General features: G+C 41.1%; 3 protein-coding genes across 5 annotated transcripts; 1 reads left to right on the forward strand and 2 right to left on the reverse strand.

The window, feature by feature from the left end:
* On the reverse strand, positions 1-11081 carry PIH1D2 (PIH1 domain containing 2). The gene is made up of 7 exons (XM_080641807.1): positions 10992-11081; positions 7041-7247; positions 6316-6439; positions 5171-5416; positions 4285-4550; positions 2057-2187; positions 1-416 (listed from the first exon to the last, which is right to left on the reverse strand). The coding sequence occupies exons 2-7, from the start codon at positions 7215-7217 to the stop codon at positions 401-403; spliced, it is 960 nt and encodes a 319-aa protein (XP_080497933.1). The 5' UTR covers positions 7218-7247; positions 10992-11081; the 3' UTR covers positions 1-400.
* On the forward strand, positions 11074-25370 carry NKAPD1 (NKAP domain containing 1). 2 transcript variants are annotated; one of them, XM_080641809.1, is made up of 6 exons: positions 11074-11357; positions 12479-12555; positions 15514-15614; positions 19143-19292; positions 22113-22166; positions 22998-25370. In XM_080641809.1, exons 2-6 carry the CDS (start codon positions 12487-12489, stop codon positions 23488-23490), a joined length of 867 nt encoding a protein of 288 aa, XP_080497935.1. In that variant the 5' UTR covers positions 11074-11357; positions 12479-12486; the 3' UTR covers positions 23491-25370. The 2 variants fall into 2 exon arrangements, with proteins under 2 accessions (XP_080497935.1, XP_080497934.1); XM_080641808.1 differs by having other exon boundaries at positions 11141-11892.
* Positions 21338-27696, reverse strand: TIMM8B (translocase of inner mitochondrial membrane 8 homolog B). Of its 2 annotated transcripts, XM_080641817.1 has the most exons (3): positions 27515-27680; positions 25551-25931; positions 21338-23344 (listed from the first exon to the last, which is right to left on the reverse strand). In XM_080641817.1, exons 1-2 carry the CDS (start codon positions 27596-27598, stop codon positions 25764-25766), a joined length of 252 nt encoding a protein of 83 aa, XP_080497943.1. In that variant the 5' UTR covers positions 27599-27680; the 3' UTR covers positions 21338-23344; positions 25551-25763. The 2 variants fall into 2 exon arrangements, with proteins under 2 accessions (XP_080497943.1, XP_080497942.1); XM_080641816.1 differs by lacking the exon at positions 21338-23344 and having other exon boundaries at positions 25533-25931; positions 27515-27696.
* Between the last annotated feature and the right edge of the window lie 2 nt (positions 27697-27698).

Genomic DNA, 27698 nt, shown 5'->3' on the forward strand with positions numbered 1-27698 from the left:
GTGTTGGATCTTGATATGCATTTTATTAGTGAGTACACAAATACATAGCTGCTGACATGAGTACAAGAGTAGAGATTCAACCAGTTCTATGTGGTTAGTTATGGGAGTTTCTAGGAAATAAGTTTTGACTGATTTTGCAGAAGAAAAGGCTAAAGTACTCCCAAGTGTTTTGAGGGATGAGAATGTAATAGGTTTGTTAATTTTAGGACATCATACAATTTTTAGAACTTCTTTAGATGATAAATTATATTGCTAGAAGGATTCAAATCCAGGTCAGGTTTAAGAAAATTATGTTTTGCCCTAGCTGGTTTGGCTTAGTGGCTAGAGAGTTGGCCTGTGACTGAAGGGTTTGGGGTTTGATTCCGGTCAAGGGCCCATTGCCCGGCTTGCATTGATGTTTCTATCTCTTTTCCTTTCTGAAATCAATAAAAATATATTAAAAAAAGAAAATTATGTTTTTAAATGTAACATCTATTATTTTTAGTACAACTATGACATCAGTTTCTAAATTAAAAAGTTTTAAAATAACAATTTATTTAAAGACTTTATGTTGAGCCCTGGCCAGTTTGGCTAGTGGATAGAATACCAAACTGTGGTCTGAAGGGTCCCCATTTGATTCTAGTAAAGGGCATATATCTCAGTTGCAGACTTGATCCCTGGGGCCATGTGGGGGAGGCAACCAATTTATGTGACATTGATGTTTGTCTCTCCCTCTCCCACTCTCTAAAAATCAGTGGAGCCCTACCTGATTTAGCTCAGTGGATAGAACATCGGCCTGCGGACTGAAGGGTCCCAGACAAGGGCTCGATCCCCAGTGGAGGGCGTGTAGGAGGCAACCAATCAGTGATTCTCTCATCATTGATGTTTCTATCCCTCTTGCTTCCTCTCTGAAATCAATAAAAATACTTCTTTAAAAAATCAGTGGAAAAATTTCCTGGGGTGAGGATTAGCAACAACAAAAAAAGACTATGTTGAACTAGAAACTAATCACAAGGAAGTTGTTTTGTATCTAGAAAAGATAATTAAGGGATGTTTATAGTTTGATGTGAGCATTGCTTTGGATATAAATTGGAAAGTTGATACATTTGTATTGAACAACTATCTTACAACTTAGATGAATGGAGTTGAAAAGTATATATCACCTCTGTATTTTTAAAAGTTAATCTCTTAGGCCTGGTTAGTATGGCTCAGTGGTTGAGGATCAGCCCATGAACTAGGAGGTCACAGTTTGATTCCTGGTCAGGTCACATTCCTGGGTTTCTGGGCTCGATCCATTAGGGAGCATGCAGGAGGCAGCCAAACAATGATTCTCATTGATATTTCTCTCCCTCTCTGAAATCAACAAAAACAAGTTTTTAAAAGTTATTTTCTTAGGAGGAAGGCACTTGTCCCAAAGACACTTGTCCTTTTTCTTAAAATAGAGTTGGATGTTTTGCATCTTATGTGCAATAATATCCAATTACTAATCCAAAGGAAAGTCCATATGTGCTATTAAAAGTCCTGCCTGGGTAGCTTGGACTCCTGCTAGAGCTGTTTTGTGGAAGTACAGAGGTTCACAGAACCATAGGTTTGCATATTCTTACATTGGACTTGTATTGTTATTGCTGGAGGAAACTTGACTGCTATACCCCTCTTAATAATAAAAAACATGCACAGTCTGGGATTTGTTTCTGATGCAAAAATTTACTAGAGAATTTTTTTTTTCAACCAGTAAACTGAGAATTCTCACATGTTATTGGAAACAAATAAAAATTTCCCAAATGGTATTAAGATATCTTCAAAACAAGTATATCATGGCAATACTATTTTTAGTAATTTTTGCTTGATGCCAAGTTGATTGTGAGAAGGAGAATTTTTTTTTTTTTTTTTTTTTTGAAGAACAGTTGAGAAAATCTCATTCCATTAAAAGGAACTCTTAGGGGAAAAAAAAGGAACTCTTAGAAAATTTGAAACTAGTCTGTAAGATACACCAATACCACTTCACCCATAATAAAGGTCCTATAATTCACATAACTTTAGCACTGAAAACCCAAAACAAGTAATGCTCTTGACTTACACCAATGGCATTGTGACGATCAATGTAGCTTTCTCTTTGATAAATTTTGCTCTAGTCATTTCAGTATCCACAGATTCTGGAAGATTCAGATGCAATCTGTACTTCTCAGAGACCTCAATCAATAAATCATCCTAAGAATAATAAACCAAGTGAGATTTTAAAAGATAAACATAGGAAAGCATTTCCTGGTTAAAATGAGTGTTGTTGGATTTCTGTTCCCACTTATTTACTCCTTTTCCATAAGAAAAGATCCCAATTTATTGCCATGTGACTTGCAGTGAGCAATAACGTTACTGTTGTAAATCCCTGAGCTTTTGAGATTTGTTATTGCTGTTGAATACATCAAAAGTTAACTGAGCAGTAGCAGAAGATGGGTGTTGTCATCCCAAATTACATGAATTTACTTTGGGGCACACAAAGCAAACAGCAAGGAAACTTACTGGAGACTGGAAAAATGGTTGACCCATGTTTTATAGTGATAAAGCCCTTAGTTAAAACTATCACAATAATTTGGAAGACAAATTACCTAGTAAATTTGTGGTGTTAGGTACAGAAGTGGTAAAATAAAATGTTGGTGGCATGCATTGGTTTTATGGGCTACGTTTAACAAGGTATGACAAAAAGATATTAACTTAAATACTAGAATGTACCAGTTTGCAGAGTTGAAAGGGAATAAACAGAGCCAAGAAGTTCTAAGACTTGACAGAAATGCAAATAATTTTTTTTTCAACCAGTAAAGGATAAAATTGAGGTTATTATTTTTACCAATGAAGGCTGATTAAGACAGCCGTGAGGCAAAGACTAAATCACAAATCTTTTACTTTTGTTAAAATTTCTACCTGGTTTAAGGTGGACCTCAATGAATCCTTCCATTTGGCTCAAATGACAGCTATTAAGTAAAAAAGGACAAGCCATTAGAAAATGGACCTGTCTAAAAAAGACTTGTTGGGTATAGCACTGAGTGGAGTTAAATAAAATATTACTAGCCTGGACTAAAACTAATTTAGAATAATCTTTGGACCCCAAACATTCTATGGGCATGACGCAGGCTGAGTAAATTGTTCAGCATCTAAGGATGGCATATTCTACATCACCCATTCTACATGAACCTCCCAAAGAATGGAACTGAAGGTAATGGAAAACAATGAGGCTAGGGGCAATACAGGAATCTGTAATGGCCCTAAGTGAGAACATCCTCCACATGCAGGAAAAGGGACCCTCAAAATACCTGTCTACCATGATGTCAGCATTGCTGTGCACCAGTAACTGCTGTGGGCCTCATATTTTTACCATTCCTGAATTGAGACGGTTAATAGTGACGATCTTCTCCCCATTTAACATTGTATGGTGTATGGGATTATGGGAATAGATAACTTGTGCTTGCAATTCATAGGTCTGGTTCAAGAGGCGCAAAATGCAGATTATGATGGCAAAATCCTGTACTTTGGAGTCTGATACTAGAATTGGAGGTGTCTTTCTTGGGGAAAGATACAAATATTTGTGAGGAAGTGAGTGGACTGTGGTAGACTATAGGATTGTTGCCAATTATTTGAACTCTGAAAGAGGATTATATGTATATCCCTGCCATGTGACTCCCTGTGACTACTCTTGAGAATAGTCTTCCCTGCCCTATCAATGTAGGACTTGGCCTAGTGACTTACTTTAGCCAATAGGATGTGAATAAAAGTGATATATGCCATGTCTGAGATGAAGTTTTAGGATCCATTGCATGGTTTGGCCATTTCTATTTTCCCTCTGCCAGGAGAATGAAATAGGTCAGATAGGAATTGCTTCTTCATCTGTATCTTAAAATGTGTATTATCAAGCAGAGCCCTAGCCGGTTTCACTGAGTGGATAGAGCATTAGTCCTCGGATTGAACGATCCCAGGTTCGATTCTGGTTAAGGACACCTATTGCTGTTGCAGGCTCCATCCCCAGCCCTGGTCAGGGTGCATATAGGAGGCAACCAATCCATGTGTCTCTCATCAATGTTTTTCCCTGTCTCTCCCCTCCTTCTCACTCTCTCTAAAAAAATCAATGGAAAAATATCATTGGGTGAGGATTAAAAAAAAAAATTAAAAAAATAAGATTTGTTGAACAGAGCAGGCCTACCTGACGTGTAACCTAGCAAATTACTGTAAGCTACTGAGATTGTGGAGCTAGTTAATACAGCATAACATAGTGACTGTTGACTGATACAAATTTACAATAGCATCTACTCAACCTACCTCAGAAACACTAAGGTCACAGAGAGATACTGAATTAATACCAGGTAATTCAACTTTTAATTCAATTTTCAGTGGTTTCTCATTCTGATCTGCCACCATTTTTAATTCATAGGCTGGTCTCTTCATCTCCACCTGAATCTCTGTACTGGAAATCTCTTCTATCAGGCACTCCTTTTTACTTGAAACTTGGCCTTTTGGCAGTAAAAGTTGAGAGAAGTGATCTGAATTGCTCAGGGTGCTGCTTCTTATCTGTTCAAGGGTTAGTTCTTTATGGAAAAAAAAGGGGGGGATAAAAATCACAAAATTAATCAACAATATAAACTATCAGTGCTATCAGGCTACTAGCTGCAATATATGTAGTGCTAGCCAAGATGGCAGATAAAGCTGCAGCTAATTGAGTTTGGGAATCTTAAAAGAATCTTAAACCAAAAAGATTTCAAAGTTTAAAAGTTTGCAGGATTTAAAAATCTTTAAGGACATGCTAATATTTCTAATACCTAATCTTTATCTTTTTCTATTTTAAGTTATTCATCTTTTATTTATTTATTTATTTTATTTATTTATTTTTTAAAATATATTTTATTGATTTTTTACAGAGAGGAAAGGAGAGGTATAGAGAGTTAGAAACATCGATGAGAGAGAAACATCGATTCAGCTGCCTCTTGCACACTCCCTACTGGGGATGTGCCCGCAACCAAGGTACATGCCCTTGACCGGAATCGAACCTGGGACCCTTCAGTCCGCAGGCCGATGCTCTATCCACTGAGCCAAACCGGTTAGGGCAAGTTATTCATCTTTTAAAATTGAGATTTCTAGTTTGCAAAATGCTCACAGGATACAAAAATTTTAAATCAGTATAATTTTCCATCTACATTCATTAACTTACCTTTTCTTGTTTTCTCTCTTAAATCTGTGGGGCCAGTTTGGATTCCCATCAGATTTTGTTTCATCCTTTGAAGGCTTCCTTTTATTTTAAATTTGGTAATATGGTAAACGTGTGAGAGAGTGAACTGGAGTTGTTCCTCAATGCATTTCATGGCCATCTGTATTAATTGATCTTTTTTCACTTGGTTCTTTTCTGCTGCCTGGAGAACATCAGGATTGTAGGCAACATCGATGACTGTGTAAACATCTGCGTGTGTAAAAAAGAAAAGAAAAAAAAGATAAACATTTGTGCTTGAGATTCAGAGGGTGTGAAATGAAGACAACTTGTTTCACTAATGATATTGTCAGGTAATATATTAAGCCATACTCCTGATAAACCTAGAAAGTATAAATTCTATTCCTACCCTAACTGGTTTGGCTCAGTGGATAAAGCATTGGCATGCGGGCTGAAGGGTCCCAGGTTCGATTCCGGTCAAGGGCATGTACCTTGGTTGCGGGCACATCCCCAGTAGGAGGTGTGCAGGAGGCAGCTGATCGATGTTTCTCTCTCATCGATGTTTCTAACTCTCTATCCCTCTCCCTTCCTCTCTGTAAAATATCAATAAAATATATTTAAAATAAATAAATTCTATTCCTATATTTTTCAGAAGCAATCATAAGGATGCTATGTACACAATTTCAATGAGGGCATTTCTTGGCATTTTATATAGGTTAAAAACAGTTTATATTATTAGACAAACAGTAATAAAAACTTTTTAAATGAGTAGCTTTGTTTTTTTCTAAATATATTTTTATTGATTTCAAAGAGGAAGGAAGTGGGAGAGGCAGATATAAACATCAATGATGAGAGAGAATCATTGATCAGCCTCCTTCACACCCCACACTGGGGATTGAGCCTGCAACCTGGGCATGTGCCCTGACTGGGAATCGAACTGTGACCTCCTGGTTCATAGGCTGATGCTCAAGGAGCCACACTGGCTGGGCAACAGTATTCATTTTACATAAAGGTATATTTATTAGTCATTAGCTACATTATAACCAAATAAAAATATTTTACATGTAATGTCTTTTACCAAGTAAAATCTGGTTCATGCTATTCCCAATAAAAATTTTTAAATGTGTTTTCTGTCCCATAATTTTATGTACCTGATGATTCAGACATATCTTCTGGTCTGCCAACACTCAGAGGCACTGGATGAGTGGTTGATTGGGGAGCTGGAATCCTTTTCCACTGACATAGGTTGATAAAAAGTGTTTTTTCTTTAGGTTTCTAGAAATCAAATAATTTCGCATATCAAATATATTTCAAAATAATATCCTAAAAGCAACACCTCACAGAATTTGAAGAGTGAGAATTTTAGGCTCCAAGTAAGTTATTACGTGTATTAAAACTGTGTTTGAGAAATTATACTGTTACCTGATTTTCCCAAAGCACTTCATCAAGAATCCAGTTGCTACTCCCAGAGGAACTGGGAGGAGGAAAGGGGAATTGATGTAAGCATTTTTTTTTTTTTTTACCGTCTTTCACCACTTTTTTACCCTCACAACCAAATAAGTCCTCTTTATTTGAAAATCTCCAATTCTATGATTATCTATTAAATCATTACATTACTTTCATTTTCATTCTAACAGAAAAATGGCTCATTTTAAGATCTCCAAAATATATAAAATATGAATTTCCCATTTTTACTCCTTCAATGCAATCTTCTGCACTACATTTCACTTTCCACTTAGAGTGGCAGTTTCCCTCAGTGTTGTTTTTTTTCTTCCCTCAGTGTTAAAGTAACAATAGCTAAAGGTAAGCTATTCTCTGGTTATTGCAGGATCATTTCATTCAGGACCTCCCATCCAAGGGCACCAACTCTACATACCAGGATTCTTGTTTGTAGACAGAACTGTGGTTCTGGGGCAGCACAAAGCTGTTTGCCCTCTTTCAGCTGCTGTTGAATGAAGTTCTTATAGCTCTCAGGGTTACTTTCAGCAAGATCATCTAGTAGGTTCCAGAACTGAGTAACTTGGGTAAGCAGACCGTTTGAGGATGACTCCATGATTGAGGTGAATAGGCCTGCCTCTTAAGTCTGAGGAAAGACATGACTTAAGTAAAAATAATCTGAGTAGCTGTTGATTCATTTCTTCTTTTGGGAGAGGAGGAACAGGTCAGGAATTGTTTTGGTGAAGTTAGCTGTTTCTGAAACACTGTAGATCAGCACCACTTTATCTTTTCCTTATTCTTGAATGATCTAGTATCACTTCCTAAATTCTCAAGCTGTCCTCTCAGATAATAAGGCCTTACCTCCCCTAGACCCTCACAAGCCCTGAGGGGCCAGAGTACTCATTTAAGTCTGTGCTTCCAGGTAGTTTCCTTTTTCCAACACCTGGGTTTTGGCCGACTGGTGCCCTAACCAGTCTGGAAATTGCCAGACTTCCTCAGTCCTCAGCATAGCTTAGTAGTTAAAAGCATGGACTTGCGCTGGCTGGTGTGCCTCAGTTGGTTGAGCGGGGTCCCATGCACCAAAAGGTTGCAGGGCCCTCGCTGGCTTGGCTCAGTGGATAGAGCCTCGGCCTGTGGACTGAAGGGTCCCGGGTTCAATTCCAGTCAAAGGACACATGTCCGGGTTGCTGGCTTGATCCCCAATAGGGGATGTGCAGGAGGCAGTCCATGGATGATTCTCTCATAATTGATGTTTCTATCTCTCCTTCTCCCGACCTCTCTGAAACCAATAAAAATATATCTTTTTTTTTTTAAATATATTTTATTGATATTTTACAGAGAGGAAGGGAGAGGGATAGAGAGTTAGAAACATCGATGAGAGAGAGACATCGATCAGCTGCCTCCTGCACACCCCCCACTGGGGATGTGCCTGCAACCAAGGTACATGCCCTTGACCGGAATCGAACCTGGGACCCTTCAGTCCGCAGACCGACGCTCTATCCACTGAGCCAAACCGGTCAGGGCTAAAAATATATCTTAAAAAAACCCTCAAAAAACCAAAAGGTTGCAGGTTCGATTCTCCATCAGTACACATGCAGGAGGCAGCCGATAAATATTTCTCTCTCACATCGATGGTTCTCTCCCTCCCTCCTCCTTCCTGTTTCTCTGAAATAAATAAAAACATTTTTTAAAAAAAGAGGGAGAAACCAAGATGGCGGCATAGGTAAACACCTAAACTGCTGCCTCGCACACCACTTCAAAACTACAACTAAAAGACAAAATGGACATCATCCAGAACCACAGGAAGGCTGGCTGATTGGAAATTCTACAACTAGAAGGGAAGAGAAAAGCAGAGACTCAGAGGAGCTGCGGAAGTAAAGTGCAGAGGTTCAGAGGCGCGCGGAGAGGGCTAGCAACTGAGTACGCAGCTGGCTTTTTCAATTGGGAGGGAGACACAAGCTCCCAACTGCTCTGAACTCCAGTTCCAGGCAAGACTCTGGGGACCCAGACTCATACGGGGAGAAAATGGACTGTCTGGCAGTGGGCGGAACTCGAGGGCGGCTTTCTCTTAGATGTGCTTGCAGCGATTACCAAGGGACACTGAGACCTGGGGGCCTCTTAGGGCAGGGCCGTCGGTCAGCCATTGTTGTTTGCTCCGCCCTGAGACCCTGCCACACCCAAGCTGTGTGCAGAGGTTTTTGTATATGAAGGGCCTGTTCCTTTGAAATCTAAAAATACCTAACAAACTGCAGCTGAGTCAGAGAGACCCAGAACATCCAAAAGAAGGCCCAAGGCCCCACAGCAGCTTGCATTGCTTCACAGCTGGACCTCATCTGGGCACCTCCAAAACCCAAACAAAGAAGAGGAATCTGCAGATCTCTCCATAGCTCCTGCTGGGTGGCCTCAGGCAGAGGCTAAACTAGCACCTCCTTGGAGATCCAAGAGCCAGTGTACCCAGGGGTCAGAGTAGGACCATCCAGATTACAACTCCTCAGATCTGTAAGGGACACACTCAGGGGGCAGAATCAGTGAGCACCAAAGCCCCACTGAAGCAAGTCTTGCCTCATAAGGGTGTCTCCAGCACAGAAGTTCTCCCAGCGTAGACACAGCTGATCCTCACAGCCAGTTGGTCTGGAGGTCAATTCCTCCCAGTGATACCAACAACAATCAAGGCTTAACCATAACAAGACTGTGCACACAGCCCACAAAGGGGTGCACCAAAAGTGTCTACCTCAGGTAACTGGGGAGGCTGAACCACTGGGCCCTATAGGACACCTAGCACACAAAGCCACTCTATCAACTCAGGGAAGCAGCCAAAATGCAGAGACAAAGAAAAAGGTCACAAATGACAGAAATGGAGGAAAGCAAACTACGGGATATAGAGTTCAAAATCACGGTTATAAGGTTTTTCAAGAATTTTCTAGAAAAGGCCGATAAATTTAGTGAGATCCTCGAGGATATGAAAAAGGACCAACTAGAAATTAAGCATACACTGTCTGAAATAAAGAATAATATACAGAGATCCAACAGCAGACTAGAGGATCACAAGAATCAAGTCAAAGATTTAAAATACAAAGAAGCAAAAAACACCCAACCGGAAAAGAAAAAAGAAAAAGAATCCAAAAATATGAAGATAGTGTAAGGAGCCTCTGGGACAACTTCAAGCATACCAACATCAGAATTATGGGGGTGCCAGAAGAAGAGAGAGAGCAAGATACTGAAAACCTATTTGAAGAAATAATGACAGAAAAATTCCCCCACCTGGTGAAAGAAATAGACTTACAAGTCCAGGAAGCTCACAGAACCCAAAACAAAAGGAATCCAAGGAGGACCACACCAAGACACATCATAATTAAAATGCCAAGGGCAAAAGACAGAGAGAGAATATTAAAAGCAGCAAGAGAAAAACAGTTAGTTACCTACAAGGGAGCACCCAAAGGATTGTCAGCTGATTTCTCAACAGAAACTATGCAGGCCAGACGGGAGTGGCAAGAAATATTCAAAGTGGTGAATAGCAAGAACCTACAACCAAGATTATTCTACCCAGCAAAGCTATCATTCAGAATTGAAGGGCAGATAAAGAGCTTCACAGATAAGAAAAAGCTAAAGGAGTTCATCACCACCAAACCAGTATTATATGAAATACTGAAAGGTATTCTTTAAGAAGAGGAAGAAGAAGAAAAAGGTAAAGATAAAAATTATGAACAACAAATACATATTTATCAACAAGTGAATCTAAAAATCAAGTGAATAAAAAATCTGATGAACAGAATAAACTGGTGAATATAATAGAATCAGGGGCATAGAAAGGGAGTGGACTGACAATACCCGGGGGAAAGGGGTGTGGGGGGTGCGGGAAGAGACTGGACAAAAATCGTACACCTATGGATGAGGACAGTGGGGGGGGAGGTAAGGGCAGAGGGTGGGGTGAGAACTGGGTGGAGGGGAGCTATGGGGGAAAAAAGAGGAACAACTGTAATAATCTGAACAATAAAGATTTATCAAGTTAAAAAAAAAAAGCATAGACTCTGCTAGATTCCAATCTTAGCTCTGTCACTTACTGGCTGTGTGACCATGAACAATTAATTTATGTATGTGCCTCAGTTTATTCTCCTCAAAATGAAGACGATAGTACCAATCTCCTGGGGTTACCGTGAGGATTAAGTAAACTAATGTAGAGAGGCTGGAACACTTGGTCAACACTATATGATAGTAATAATATCCTCTCTGTCTTGAGACAAGTTCCCGCGCACCTTCCTCCCCCAACTGGAAGGAGTCCCAGAGCACTCACAGAATGAGGAAGAGGAGGTTTGGGTTCTTCGAATACTACATTAGGATTAAAGAGGAAACTTAACTAATGGACAACCATTCCAGAGGTTTACGAACCCACCTCTTGGTTTCTTGACAAACTGCGACGCTTGTTACCAGGGTAACCAGACTGGGTAGCACCTAATTGAGTCCGGAGAGCTCCCGGCAGAAGGTCTTTCCACTTCCAGTTCCGGAATCTCCCCGCTCCGCTGCGGGCCTCGCTTCTCAGCTGAGCCCGACCCCCTTTTCCAGGAAGGCGCCCGCCGCCCTTCTGCACCAGTGGACCTCTTGAGAGTCCTGGAAACCCTCCCTGTGGACGTCTCCGAGTCCTCTGTTGCTGGGAAGAATTTCTCAGGAGCACGACTTCCGGCCTGAAAGGGAAGCTTGCTCCCTTTTCTCCCAGTCCTCTTCCTCCCCCCACCCCCGCCACGCGAGGCCGCGGTGCACGGTATGGGTGTGTTTGTGTGTATTTGTGTGGGGAGGGCGTGTGGCGGGAAGGTTACCGGGAGCTTCTTGGCCGCTGGGGAGCAGGGATCCCGGTGACAAAGATGGGGGTGTTTTCTCTGTCTTCCACTTGGAAGCCTCAGCTCCCCCTTCAGGCACTTTAGATACTTCTTGGGGCCCAGTCCAAAGTGTTCCCATTGGGAGCGAAACCCAATTCCCGGGTCCATCCCCGAGGAGCGTGAGCGGGGAATGCCCCAGCTAACCCGGGCGCCCGGCCTCCTCGCCGGCGTAGCCTCCGGCCTCAGGCCAGACAGATCCCTGGCGTGGGTCTGGCCCGAGGAAAAGGTAGCCGTGGCCTGGGGCACGGGTGAGGGCAGAATAACCGGTGGGAAGGCTGCGTTTTCACGAAGGACTCGGGTGAAGCTGCACAGCTGCCTTTGAGCACTGACTCCTTGGCTTCCTGGGTCGGAGGAGATCTTGTAATGGAGTGGTTCTTCGTCTCACACTAACAAGATGCCCGATTTCCTCAGGATCGAGGGGTGAGTGAGTTGTGGGATGGTTGCACAAAGCCCCTGCTAGCTACACAGTGAATAGCCCTGTCATCTGTTTTTTGGAGGCTTCTATACAAAACAGAAAATAAAATTCCCCTGAATGGAGAAATTTAGGGCATCTCTGTATTTGATGTTTTTGTTTCTGTTGACATTTGTGGCCCCCGATACTCTCAAATCCAGATAATTGCTTCTTCGCAAACTAACTTTGAGATTGCAGAGTTGATTTTTAACCTGGACCTTGTTTGCCTTGGACTATGTGGCCTGAGATAAGTTATGGCTTTAAGGGAATTTTATCTACTAATTAGGAATGAAGATACCTCCTATACAACATAAGAGTTATTTTGAGGAGTAAATAGTATCATTTCAAAGAATTCCATTGTACACTATCTCCTTTCATCCTCATATTTCTGTGATCAGGAATTTCCCCCTTTTAATGCTGAAGAAAAAACTATTACCCAAGACTTATGAGTTCTAAGTGATCCTTTCTTTGCCTCATGCTTCTTTATAATATTGTAAGAAAATATAAGGTAATAAAGGACATTTTTATTTTTAAATATTTGTTGATTCATTTCAGATTGAAGAATGTCCCGGGTTCCATTGGGGAAAGTCCTCCTAAGGAATGTCATCCGGCATACAGATGCTCACAATAAGGTGAGAGGTACAACCTAGTTATTCCTCAACACTTAATGAGGGCACACAGTGTGGCAAGCGTTATTTTGGTTCTGTTGGGAGATACAAAGATGAATAAAATAGATAATTGCAATATAGTTTGATAATTACTAAATAGAGACCTGTAAAATGTTTCAGTGCACTAAGGAAGTAATAATGAAATCTGCCTTGGGGAATTAGGAAAGGCTTCACAGAATGGGTGGTATTTGAGGCACTGATATTTGAACGAGTTCTTAATGAACAGGTTCAAGATTTCCAGGTGTAAAAAATCATTCTATACAGAGAGAAAATCATGTACTAACATATGGCAATAAGAAAGTGCATGAAGCACTGGGGGCATGGCAAGAAATTGTGTGCATCCAGAAAGTAGTGAATGTGGGGGCTAGTGACAGAAGTTGAGGCCAGTGTGGATTATGATGTTTGGAGATTAGATTTTTTTCCTCTAGGCAATAAATAAACCATCAAATATATATATTTTTAATTTTTAAAATATGTTTTTATTGATTTCAGAGAAAGGAAGGGAGAGCTAAAAACATCTATGGGAAACATGGATGGGCTGACTCTTGCACGCCTCCTACTGGGGATTGAGCCTGCAACTTGTGCATGTCCCCTGACTGGGAATTGACCTGGTTCATGGGACAGTGCTCAACCAACTGAGTCATACTGGCTGGGAAACCATCAAAAATTTTTAAGCTGAGTGTGACTTGATTATATTTTAGAAAGATGATTTTTTAATTGGATAGGTGATAGATCAAATGTGTTGAACAGTAGAGAGACCAATTAGGAAGCAATTGCAGTGTTCCAGGTGAGAGATGATGAGGGGGGGTTCACATGAAAGCAGTGACAGTAGGGGTGAAGATGAGGAATTTAGGAGGCAGAATCCAAAGAACTTGGTGACTGATTGGATGGTAGCGATAATTATGGAATCAAATATACTATCTTGTGTGACTAGGTGAATGATGATGATAGGAAACAAAAGAAAGGGACAAGTATGATGGGAAATGTAGTTAGTTTGAAGACGTTGATGGTGAGGAGCTTATAGGATGTCCAAACAGTTGGAAATTCAGACTTGGAGCAAAGGAGAAATGTTGAGACTTGGTTTGGGGATTATTGGTCTGTAGGAAATGACAGAGGTCGTGAGAGTAGATGAGGTCACCTAGGAGAACACATATAATGAAAAGAGGGCCACGGACCCTTGTTTGGTTTTCTTTGGTGAACTGTGTATTTCCTAGTTTGGTCTTAAAAGGTATTACTGTAATGTCACCTGATAATTTGATTGTGAGTGTGAGGTTATAACTGTTATCTAAGCAGCCTCTGCAATTGCATTAAACCACCCCTAGTTGAATGGTGAACTTAGATTTGAAAGTGGTGGCTAAAAAGATAATCTAGCACAGATTTAACAAAATATTATAGGAGGATTTATTTATTTTTAAATATTTACTTTGTTAAGGCAATTTATGAAACTTTATTGATTTATTTTTTTAAAATATGTTTTATTGATATTTTACAGAGAGAAGGGAGAGGAATAGAGAGTTAGATACATTGATCAGTTGTTTCCTGCACCCCCCCCCCCCCCCCACCAACTGGGGATGTGCCCACAACCAAGGTACATGCCCTTGACCAGAATCGAACCTGGGACCCTTCAGTCCACAGGCCAACACTCTATTCACGGAGCCAAACCAGTTAGGGCTATTTATTATTATTATTATTATTTTTAATCCTCACCCGAGGATATTTGTCTATTGATTTTTCAGAGAGAGTGAAGAGAGAGAAAGAGAGAAATATTGATGTGAGAGAAATACATCGATTGGTTGCCTCCTGTACAGAGAGAAAATCATGTACTAACATATGGCAATAAGAAAGTGCATGAAGCACTGGGGGCATGATTTTAATTTAAACATTTTTTTTTCTCTCTTCTTCTCTCTTCTCATCTTATTCAAAATCATCAATTTTTGTTTAAAATTGGTTGCCTCGTGCCCTGACCAGGGCCTGAGCTGGGGAGGAGCTGCAGCCGAGGTACATGCCCTTGAATGAAATAAAACCCGGGACCCTTCTGTCCACAGGCCATTGCTCTATCCATTGAACCAAACCAGCTAAGGCAATAAGGAGGATTTAGAAATAAAACATATTCTTATTTTTTGGTCATTTGTAATCTGATTCTCTAGAAATTCCCTAGCAATTCTCATGTCTTTTTATTTTGTTTTTAATAAAAATTAGAATGTTATGAAAACCCTGAAAGTTTAAAGACCTGTCCTTACTAGCTTTTTGACTTTGGTAAAATTTCTGAGCTTTTGTTTCTTCTCAGAATATAATAATGGCATCTTGCTTTGCTTTCCTCATAAGATTGCTTAAGGTTCAATTGAGATGATACATTTAAAATGATAAAGCATTTTAGAAACATAAGGGATTATCATGTGGTAATTGCAACATAATTAAAAAATTGGTAAGGTTCTAAGTGTGTCTATGCAAGGGTTAAAAAATGTTGTTACTGCCCTAACCGGTTTGTTGGCCTGCGGACTGTAAGGTCCCAGGTTCGATTCCGGTTCAGGAACCATATACCTTGGTTGTGGGCACATCCCCCAGTAGGGGGTGCGCAGGAGGCAGCTGATCGATGTTTCTCTCTCATTGGTGTTTCTAACTCTCTATCCCTCTCCCTTCCTCTCTATAAAAAAATCAATAAAATATCTTAAAAAAAAAGAATTGACAAACTTTCTAAAAAAAAAAAATTTGTTGCTGCAGAATTCTGCATATTTTAGATTTACTGGGTCAGCTTGTTTAATCACATTGAGAAACCAGAATTAATTTCCCAGGTTCTTGATCATAACCCAGTCTGTAATCCCATAATTAGTGCAGACTGTATTTTTAGTTACTTTTTTGTGATGTAAAGTGTTATTTTCAGTAACTTATTTTAATTTCTTTCCTTTAAAAAAAAAAATCTAGATTCAGGAGGAATCAGATATGTGGAAAATAAGAGAACTGGAGAAACAGATGGAAGATGCTTACCGGGGGAACAAAAGGAAAATGTTGCCCAGCAGTTCAAGGTGAAGTTGGAGCTCTGAGAACCAAAATAATTCTCATCTTATTCAAAATCATCAATTTTTGTTTAAAATCATTTTGGTATGCTAAAGATACATGATTCACTTTTGTGAGTCCTTAAGCATTCATTCCCTCTTTCATAAACCTAGACCCAAGTATAAAGGTAATGACTATCATGCATATGATCCCACTCTTTGTACTTATTTGCAATAGAGAATTTTATTTTTATTTTATTTTATTTATTTATTTAATATATTTTATTGGTTTTTTACAGAGAGGAAGGGAGAGGGATAGAGAGCCAGAAACATCGATCAGTTGCCTCCTGCACACCCCCCACCGGGGATGTGCCTGCAACCAAGGCACATGCCCTTGACGGCTGATGCTCTATCCACTGAACCAAACCGGTTAGGGCTTCAATAAAGAATTTTGAAAGTCTACCTTGAACAATTGTAAACATTAAGGATTCTGTGGATTCTGACCTTATCTGATGGCTTTTAATCTTAGAATTTCTATTTGTATCTTATGGTCGCTTAGCTGATCACATACTCCTTTTCCTTATTAGTCTTTCATTCTCTCTTCCAGCCTTTTTTTAATTTTTTTCTCTCAGCCTCTTTACCCCATCTACTCAAATCCCAGTCTTTCACATTACCTTCTTATTAATTTGAGTGTAAATATAAGGGATTATGCAGGCTTAGTTGTCATACCTGTAGTGGTATAGGAATGTCTTGAGTATTTCGAACATCTGTTGGACCCTTTAGTGTACAGCTGTGAGTATGAAAAATGACTCAGAGTAGTAATGCTGATTCTAAAGCCACCAGGGAAATAGTTAACACATTGCGGGCGGATCATGAGAATTCTCGTGTTTTCTGTTCTAAGGCTTGTGACCAATCACGACATTAAAAAGATATTAGTTTGTAAGAACATATAATTAATAACTTCAAAATGCAATGGGTATTTAATTTTAAAGCGTGCCTTTAACATTTACGTAAAATGTTTTTTGTACTCATTCAATAGAAACTTATCCTGGCCACTGGGTAAACCTAGAAATAAAACTACTGGTCTGCTGTGGGAACCCCTTTCACGTCTCGCGTGGTTCAGGGTTCCGGTTCAGGGTTCGGGTTCTGGAGAAGGCCGCACACAAATGAAAAGAGACTTGGAAAAGTATTAATTTGGGAATATTGGGGGCCAGGCGGGATCCCACCTCTAGTAGGAGGACTACCACCTGCTCTGGCCTTGCTATCCCTTTTTTTTTTTTTTTTTTTCTTGCTATCCCTTTTATTGAGACTATGGGATATGCCCATAACCTTTAGGCAGGAAATTCTAATAACAGAAATTTACATAGGAGGAACAGGTGGAGGCTGCTTTAGCTAACAATGTTTCAACTAAACAGTGAGTGATTAGAGCAATTAAGGTTGTCGACCAGCCTTCCCGGTTTCCTGTACACATCTTTCTATTAGTGTGACAATTATCGGTTTCCGGCAGTCCGCAATGTGTTAATAGTGAGATATTTAAGGAGAGAGAGTGTGCCTGCAGAGTATGTGGACTTTGGAGTATGACTGGCTTTGTGTAAATGGCTTTAGACAAGAAAGTATGTAGAGTATCTGTGGTAAAGAAAGCAGAGTTTCAACATAAAAATATATTTTTCAGTCCGTTTTTTTCTCTGATGGTTCTTTGAGAATTTAGAAGTACTGTTAGTGCAGATGATGATTTATTTTGTGTTGGTTGTTCAGTTTCTAGTGGCACCTCCAGGAACAAAATATTCTTCTTTTTTGTTTTTTGTTAATCCTCACCCCAAGGATATTTTTCCATTGATTTTCATTGAGAGTGGAAGGGAGGGGGAGAAATACACAGAGAGAAACATCAATGTGAGAGAGACACATTGATTGGTTGCCTCCCCCACACGCCCCAACCAAAGCTGGGGATCGAACCTGCAATTGAGGTACTTGCCCTTGGCTGGAATCGAACCCACCACCCTTGTCTGTGGGCCAATGCTCTAACCGACCAGGGCCAAAGTATTGTTCTTTTTTGAAAAAACTAAAAAAAAATATTTTTACTGATTTCAGAAAGGAAGGGAGAGGGAGAGAGAGATAGAAACATCAATGATGAGAGAGAAACATTGATCAGCTGCCTCCTGCATGCCCACTACTGGGGCTCGAACCCACAACCTGGGCATGTGCCTTTGATGGAATCGAACCCCGGACCCTTCAATCTGCAGGCTGACGCTCTATTCACTGAGCCAAACCAGCCAGGGCTTGTTCTTCTTCTTGTTCTTCTTCTTGTTCTTCTTCTTGTTCTTCTTCTTGTTCTTCTTCTTGTTCTTCTTCTTCTTCTTCTTCTTCTTCTTCTTCTTATTTTTAAACAAGTAAACATTTATTTATTTATATTTTTTAAAATATATTTTATTGATATTTTACAGAGAGGAAGGGAGAGGGAAACATCGATGAGAGAGAAACATTGATCAGCTGCCTCCTGCACACCTCCCACTGAGGATGTGCCCGCAACCAAGGTACATGCCTTTGACCGGAATTGAACCCGGGAGCTTTCAGTCCGCAGGCCGATGCTCTATCCACTGAGCCAAACCGGTTTCGGTGCTTGTTCTTCTTGAGTGGACTATTAATGCCTTTCATGGTGAATAAATCTTCCAGCATAATCTCTTTAAGGGCAGGGATTCTGATTGTCTCATTTGCATTATATTCTCAGTAGCTGCTAGAACATACCTGACACATAGGAATCCTTAAACTTTTTTTTTTAAGAAGTCCTTTTTTTTTTTTTTCTTTAAAATATATTTTATTGATTTTTTACAGAGAGGAAGGGAGAGGGATAGAGAGTTAGAAACATCGATGAGAGAGAAACATTGATCAGCTGCCTCCTGCACGCCCCCCACTGGGGATGTGCCCGCAACCAAGGTACATGCCCTTGACCGGAATTGAACCCGGGACCCTTCAGTCCGCAGGCCGACGCTCTATCCACTGAGCCAAACTGGTTTCGGCTCCTTAAACATTTTTGATAGCCAATTAGCTAGCTTTAGTGACTGGTTAGTGGATATTGTAAGTATGGGCTGAATCAATGGTTTTCAACTGATTTTCTACCCCAATGTACTCATGGGTTAGGACTTACTCCCATTGTTACTATGACCTCACTACAGCAAGTTGCTGGTTTTCCCGGAAGGGAGTGTATTTAGAATTTAGGATAGTTTGCAATGTCCCCAGCTGTGATTATGCTCTGCTTCCCACTTTGCTTGCCTTCCTAGTTGAGAATTAGTGAGTGAGCTACAGCGTGCCACAGTCCAGAAGTTGTTTCCTTTATATTCTTCAATAGGGTGGGCAATAATGATCAGATTTTCATTGGACAACTATACAAATTTACAGCGAAGAATAGATCATGTCTTCTTTTACATGATTTAAAAAAACATTAAGTATCAGGTTGTTTTGTTCTCCCTCTTAGCTTGTTCAATGAGTTTTGTGCATGATGTTCCATAAAGTAACTTTATATATTGTTTCCAAATCTAAAAATCCTTCTGTTTCCTCATATAGCCGGATGCGTAGTGATGGTTTTGATGAAGAAAGTCAAAGAGACAATTGGAGGCCAAGGAATGAAATTTCTGAGGCACTGGAAGATGATTTTCTTAAGGCTAAATCCTGGAACAAGAAGTTATACGATTATGAAGCTAACATGCCAGACAGGTTTGTGATTAAATTCTTGTGGCCATTAATAATATTTGGCCCTGGCCAGTTTTGCTCAGTGGATAGAGCATCGGCCTGTGGACTGAAAGGTCCCAGGTTCGATTCCGGTCAAGGGCATGTACCTTGGTTGCGGGCACACCCCCAGTGGGGGATGTGCAGGAGGCAGCTAATCGATGTTACTCTCTCATCGATGTTTCTGACTCTCTACCCCTCTCCCTTCCTTTCTGTAAAAAATCAATAAAATATATTTAAAAAAAATAATATTTGGCATGAGAATGTGAACTTTAAAAACTTAATTATCTCTACAAAAACTTGTACACAAATGTTCACAGCATAATTATTCAGTGTGGCCAAAAAAATGGAAACCCAAATGTCTATTAGCTGATGAATGAATAAACAAATTGTGGTATATGGAACGGTAATGGAATGTTATCTGGCAGTAAAAGGCATAAAGTACTGATAACATGCTATAGTATGGATGAACCTTGAAAACATTATGGTAGGTGAAAAGAGCCAGACATAAAAGGCCATTTGTTATATGATCCTATTTATATATGTCTAGAATAGGCAAATCCATAGAGACAGAAAGTAGATAAGTGGTTGCCATAAGCTACAGGAGAGGGAGGAATGGAGAGTGACTGCTAATGCAGTTTCTTTTTGGGGTGATGAAAATGTTCTGAAGTAAGATAGTGGTGATGGTTGCACAACTCTGAATATACTAAAAGCCACTGACTTGCACACTTTAATAGGGTGACTTTTATGAATTATATTTCAATAGTTATTATTATTTTTTAAAATATATTTTATTGATTTTTTTACAGAGAGGAAGGGAGAGGGAGAGAGAGTTAGAAACATCAATGAGAGAGAAACATCAATCAGCTGCCTCCTGCACACCTCCTACTGGGGATCAAGCCCACAACCTGGGCATGTGCCTTTGACCAGAATCAAACCTGGGACCCTTCAGTCCACATGCTGACACTCTATCCACTGAACTAAACCAGCTTGGGCTCGATAGTTATTTTTAAAAAATTGTACCAATGTAGACAACATCCTATCTAATAAAGAGGAAATATGCCAGCCTTGGGCAAACTATGGCCCGCGGGCTGGATCCGGCTGTTCTATCCGGTTCTCTTGCTCTCCCCTCCGCTCCTTTACTTTGAATTTATATTAGTTCACACAAACACTCCATCCATGCTTTTGTTCCGGCCCTCCAGTCCAGTTTAAGAACCCATTGTGGCCCTCGAGTCAAAAAGTTTGCCCACCCCTGGAATATGCTGATTGACCATCACTCCATCACAAAGATGGATGCACCCACAGCTGAGGCCAAGTTCCCATAAGGAGCCTTAACAAGCAATCAGCAGGGACCTGAGGCTATGCCCTTCCCCGCCCCCATGGGGCTTGACAGGGGACCTCAGGCCTTGTCCTCCACCCGGCAGGGCTTGATGGGATCACAGGCTGTGCCCCCCACCCAGCACGGCTTGACGGGACCTCAAAGTGCGCTTCCCATCCTGGTGCTGGGTTAGGGGACCTCAGGCTGTTCGCCCCGCCCCAGTGCCAGGCCGGGGGACCTCAGGCCGCGCCCCCACCAGGTGGGGCTTGACGGGACTTCAGGCTGCGCCCCCCACCCGGCGGGGCTTAACGGGGGACCTCAAGGTGCACTTCCCGTCCTGGTGCTGGGTTAGGGGACCTTAGGCTGCTCCCCCCGCCCCAGTGCCAGGCCGGGGGACCTTAGGCCATGCCCCCAACCAGGTGGGGCTTGACAGGGGACCTCAGGCCGTGCCCCCCACCCCAGCACTGGGCCAGGGGACCTGAGGTTGCACCCCCCTGCCTGACTGGGCTTGACAGAGGATCTCAGGCTGTGTCCCCTAGCTGGCAGGGCTTGATGGAGGACCTCAAGGCAAGCCGCCCGCCCCAATCTAGGCTGGGGGACCTCAGGCCACGCACCCTGTCCTGGCACCAGGCCAGGGGACCTGAGGCTACGCCCCTGCCTGGCAGGGCTTGACAAGGGTGGGACTGGCCGGGTCTTTTTTTTTTTTTTTTTTTTTAATATATTTTATTGATATTTTACAGAGAGGAAGGGAGAGGGATAGAGAGCTAGAAACATCGATGAGAGAGAAACATCGATCAGCTGCCTCCTGCACACCCCCTACCGGGGATGTGCCTGCAACCAAGGTACATGCCCTTGACCGGAATCGAACCCGGGACCCTTCAGTCCGCAGGCCGACGCTCTATCCACTGAGCCAAACCGGTTTCGGCAGACTGGCCGGGTCTTGATCTAGCCCAATGCGGGGGGGCCGGCTGGGTCTGGGTCTCACGCAATTTTGAGGTGCATGTGGGTGAGCGGGGTCCCATGGTGAGCCCTAGACTCTGACAGGAGGAAGGTTTTCATATACATTTTACTAATTTTCTTTCATCTCTGACACTTATATTATAAAGAGCAAATAGCAATATTAAATTATTTCCTCTAATTAATCCACTTTTAATGTGCACAAATTTCATGCACCGGGTCACTAGTTATGTTATGAAGTGTTTTTGGAGAAGTACTTCACAGCTAAAGAGAGCAGATTATAAGTTTTCTTAAGGAAGAGAATGGCAAGTTTTCTTAAAATGGACAAAGGAATTCTTTGTGTCTGAAATAATAGTGTGTAGCACAGAAAAATAGCCAACTAAGTTTACTGGGCTGTGTGGGGTTGGCTTTACCATATCTCTGTGTTTTTTTGTTGTTCTGTGTGTATGTCTGTGTGTGCATACATTCCTAAGTCTAATTTTCAAAAACATGCACTGCTTTAACAATATGTATAATAAAATGTCATCTTACAGGTGGGGTCACAGTGGTTATAAAGAGTTATACCCTGAAGAATTTGAAACAGACAGGTAAGACAAATAGGCTTACTGGGGGAAAAAAAAGTTAGAAACTAAGCTTAGTAGTACCAAGTCTAAACTGTAAATTGAGGTCAAGCGCAGTTTTTACAAAGCATGTAACATTTGCCATTAAAAATGTAACCAAAGAATAATCAGCAATTTAGATGGAAGGTGATAGGTATTTTGCCTTTTCCTGATTGATGTTTGACATATCTATAGCACTTGTTTTTTTAAAATATGTTTTTGTTGATTTGAGAGAGAGAGGAAGGGAAAGGAGAGAAACATCCATCAGCTGCCTCCTTGCATGCCCTGTACTGGGGATCAAGCCTGCAACCCTGGGCATGTGTCCTGACTGGGAATCAAACTGGTAACCTTGCTGCATGAGAGGGCGCCCAACCAATTGAGTCACACTGGCCAGGACTATATCACTTAGGTCTTTATATTAGTAGTGTCCCATACAGTAACTCAGTATGGCAGATTAGAATTTTTTTCAAATTAAAAATTCTTATATAATTTTAAAACAGTTTTCTACCTATGAGATTGGCAAAAAAAATTTTTTTATAATGCCCAGTGTTGCTAACACTAGTGATAAGCAGATCTTAATATACTTTTTTTTTCCTGAGTCCAGTGCTTTTTAATGATTTTAGTGTTTTACAGATTAGAATTTTTATGTTCATTTTAAAGATGAGGAAATAAAAACTCAGTTATTAAGTCTCATAGTAACCCTATGTCAAAGCTGTTTTAAAATTTAGATGTTAACCCTAACTTTCTATCTAGAATGCAGAATATTAAAATAGAAATATTTTTATTTTCTATAGTAAAGGAGTTTCTCTTTTTTATTAGTGATCATCAAGATATTACCAATGGAAAAAAAATATCTCCCCAGGAAAAATCATCTACCCATGAATCTCACAAACACAAGAAATCAAAGAAATCCCACAAAAAAAAGCAGAAAAAGAAGTCACACAAAAAACAGAAGAAAAGCAAAAAAGAAGTCACAGATATAACAGCAGATTCCTCAAACGAGTTCTCAGAAGAAACTGGGGCTTCTAGTACCAGGAAACAACCACATAAGCGTAAGAAAAAATCAAGGAAAAAGTCTCTCAAAAAGTCTGCTCTAGTTTTAGAGGCAGAAAGTGACACTTCTCAGTCTGATGATTCAGCATCCAGCAGTTCTGAGGAAAGAGACACTAAGAAAACCAAAAGGGAAAAAAAAGATCAAGTCAGTATTCCTGTAGTTAGCAATGAAATACAGGAGAGGACAAAAACAAACAAACGCACAAATTGGAAAGTGGCTACAGATGAAAGGTCTGCTGAGAGTTCGGAGGATGACTAAATGAGGAACAGTCTTCAGTTCCCACTGACTTGGATATTGACAGCTCTTGCACCTTGGGGCTTTGCTGATTACTCTTGTGTAGCACAGGGGGCCTCAAGGCAGAGTTGTCCTGTGCCATCTGTGTACATTCTGACAGACTTGTCTTCTATTTTGGCCTGTTAAACTTGATCCTTTTATTGTTAATAAGGGAATCTGGTATTTTGTTATGAAGGTTTCTTGAAGAGATTATTTTTTGCAGTTAATTACATTTTGCGTAGTGTATATACAACAAATTAAAGGACCCAGGAAGCAGAATCCAATAATGACCTGGGTATGCCAATTAGAATGTTGAGTTTGGGGAAAGCGAAGGCTGGGATCACGAGGTAGATTGGAACCAGTGCTATACAGAATGTATATGATGAGGGAACATTGAGTTGCTCGTTTGGTTTATATCACAGGTGCCACTTGACTTTATCTCAGCCTTGGTGCTTTGAATCTTTCTGTATTTTGGCCCCATTGGTCTGGGTGTTTAATGGGGAAATGAGCATAAGAACAAATATTTTACCTTTACAACACCCATAGACAGCTGTTATCAGCAGAGACTAGGGTTTTCTGTTAAATTTTCCTGCTGGACAGGGACTGTAGCTATACTCAGTATACCCATAAACATGGTAATTGGCTAGTAAATGTTTTAATTCTTTATGGATAGTAAATGGTTTTCTAGTTCCATTGCTGTATATTGCCTAAATGGACTTGTGTTCAAAAATTATTTCCTTTAGGTAAGTCCTTAACAAATGGGGAAGAATTACGAGTTTTTTCATGCTAATGATGCTCTGAACGGGCTTCAGGGCAGCATCTGCCATTTAATTGTCTTCCTTGTTCATTTTGAAATCTATTAATGAACTTTAGATTTTCCCTGAAACTAGGTTGAATCAAATCCAAAATGAAAGACTTCTCAGGGACATATCTACTTCTTTTCCAGCCTGCCTTTGGATTAAAGCACCAAGCAGAGACCATGTTATTTCCTTTTGCTATATGTGTAATTCCTACTATGTTAATTCATAAGAAATCAAAATAACACTGAAAGAAGGCTGGCAGAACACAAGTTAATTTTTCATTATGGCAGATCAAGTTACATATTGTTTTTCCTAGTTGTCACTTCATGGGCTGAGTAAAAAGCTTGAAAACTCACTTGTCTTGGTTCTGCCACTAATTGGTTATGTGGTCTGGAGTAGGTAAGTTAACCTCTGGCCTTCCTTTGTACCATGTGTAATATGCAAATACTTCATGGTGACATGACATTATAGGACACCAGCAATAGAACATAACTATGACATCATTCCATGAGGTGGTAAATTTTATAGTTATGCTAAATTTGTTCTTTACAGAACAGATTTCTAACAAAATGTTTGGTCATGAAGTACATGGTTGGCTAGAGGGTCCTGATCCCAATTACAAGCAGGTGCTACCTTTGGGGCTGTTTATTTGAAATATTAACACTTTGGTACTCAACTGTCAATGTTCAATGGTATATATTTTTACCTTTGGGATTAGTGGGGACCCAAGGGAGGAAGAGCAGTCTATAATTACTACCTCTTACCCTAAAGCAGTTTTGTTCTTGGAGCAAGTGAAATCTTTGTTGGAGTGTTCACTTTTTTTTTCTCTTTTAAACATTGTTTCTGTGCTATAAAAGTACTGAGTCTCAGCATAGGCTCTGGAGAATGGGTGAGTGGGACAAGGCATCTCCAGGAAGTTGGTTCTGTTTGGGTTTTGACCTTCCCTTCCTCCCACAGTAGCAGACCTCTCTTTCCCAGTGAATACACATCTTGCTTGTTTTGTTTTTTTTCATGTTTACCTTTTCTTGGTCATGTATAAGCAATAAAGCTGTTTTCTGTTCTTCACCTTTCTCAACCCTAAATTTTCTTTTATGCCTTAGGCTAAGGCTCTGATGTTTCTTCCAGCCCTCTTAAATACCATTTGCACTACTAGCCCTGGAACATATTTAGTCGTAGTGTTTCTGCCAATCAGAGATCTTATTAAATCCTAAAATGGGATTTTAAAAATAGAGTCGGAGAACTCACATTTATTGAATAATTGTTGTGATACAATGTGGAGTTTCTGATCCCAAATAAATAAATTTCACCTTTGAATTTTCGATCTGTCACTTTTTAGCACCAAAAGGATTGGTAATAGCCTGAAGTTAACCTGACAGTGGGTTGACAACTTTCCCTTACTGGCCCTTCAATCTGCTTAGTAAGTCCTTTGCTGCTTCTGTCATTCTCCTAGGGAATGGCCTACTGCCCTCCTTTCTGTACAATCTGGGCAAAACGACTGGTGATGGCAAGAGTAGTGTCAATGAAGCGGTCCACACAGCTAGAGAGACAATTTTCAGTACGAGAGTCTAGGCGATTCCCTGGCTTCTCCACACATTTATCCCAACATAGCTCCATGAAGTGGTGCACCTAAGAGGAAAGAAAGTAGTAACCATTAGGGTCTGTATATAGGCCTACCTGCCAATTTTACTTCTCATTTTCATTTTCTGTCACCAACAAACCATGGGCTCTCCTCTTTCCTCACTTCCTACTCTGTCCCCAATATGGTCCAGACCCTCAGCCCTACATTGCAACAATTCTTTTATCCTCTCCTTTTCTAGTTTTCTCTTAATTACAAAATACTTTCCATCAAGTCACCTGTGTCTGCTTAATCATCAATTTCTCTGTTAGCTACTCAGGGCACTCCCTTATTTAACCCCAACCCATATGGTTTCAATGAGGCCCACACAGCATACTCAACTTGACTTTTTTTTGTAGTTAATCCTCACCTGATGACTGGAAGTGGGGGTTGCCTCCCCCACTACTCCCAACTGGGCTGGGGGTCAAACCTACAACCCACGTACCAGGAATTAAACCCATTGTGTGAGGGCTGAGGCTCTAACTGAGCCACACTGGCTAGGGGTAAACTTGACTCTTAATATTCTGCAAGGCCCTACTTAAAGATTTTACCAATTCTTCAAAACAGTTTGAATTCTTGCTTGAAGGCCACTGTCTATTTTCTACTTGTGTCAAGTCCTCAATCAGAATGTAAATTTTCAGGCAGAATTACCTTTTTTTTTTTTTAAATCCCAAACTAGCACCAGTGTAAGCTGAAAAAGTATGGTACCAATTAATTCCCCAAACCACTGTACCCATATCATTCTAACCTATCCCTTAAAGAGTAGTTCTTAACCTTGTTGAGAATCCAATGAAGCTTTATGGATCCACTCTCCAGAAAAATGCACATACAGGCACTGAAAATGTACGCACTTTCATAATGTTCAGGACTCAAAGATTTCTAACCAGGGTTGGTGGGGGGGCGGGGGGCGGAGAGGAGGGAAAAATACCATTTACCAAGGGTTCACTATTTGGGGAGGCTGAGAGCTAGGCACTCAGTCAATCCTTTTTGCGGTAATAAAAGATGACTTGTCACCTTCGTTTAAGAGGCGCGGTAGGTAATCAGCCTTACGTAACGCAGCTAATAAGGCACCGTGCCGGGGTTCCATGCCGAGAGAGCTCCAAAGCGCTTGTTGTAAACTAACAGTCTATACTGATTACTTCAGAAGCCCCCCCCCCCCCCCCATAATGTTCTACCGCTCTATAGTTTTCAAGTACGTTATCGCATCTGATCCTCACAATCCAGTAAGGGAACGGGCGACTGCGAAACCAAGATGCATAATGCTGGCTGGGTGTCCCGCCTGGAGGCACGTGGCACGTCAACAGCAGGGGCACGGTTAGAGCCTAGATCTCCCGAATGTCAGCCCAGTGGGCTCGCCGCCGAACTCGGCTCCCGTACCCTTGCGCCGCCCAAACCTTTCTTTTCTGCTTCACACCTATGTTCCCCACCCTGGGCTTGCTTAACGGCACCTGAGCACCACCGCTCACCAACGGCAGGGCTGCCATGACTTGTTTCTTTTGCGAGGGAAACGGGCGTAGAAGGGACATCGGGCGACCTCTCCGCGGGTGCCTGGGACCTGTACTTTAGCCTCGTTTCTCTTCACCCTGTCCCGCACCTGTGCAGTGAACTGCGCCTTCTGCTGCTCGGCCGCCACCAGGCGCTGCAATTCTGCTTCGTCGGCCTCTCCCAGCTCCGCCATTGTCCGCGTCGGGGCTCCGGACTTCCGGCCACGTGTGTGCGCAAGTGCCGCGGTCGCACACCGACTTCCAACTCCCGACTTCCGGTTCATTAAGCGTTTT

This window comes from Plecotus auritus, assembly GCF_963455305.1.
Source record: "Plecotus auritus genome assembly, chromosome: 9".
Taxonomy (NCBI): Eukaryota; Metazoa; Chordata; class Mammalia; order Chiroptera; family Vespertilionidae; genus Plecotus; species Plecotus auritus.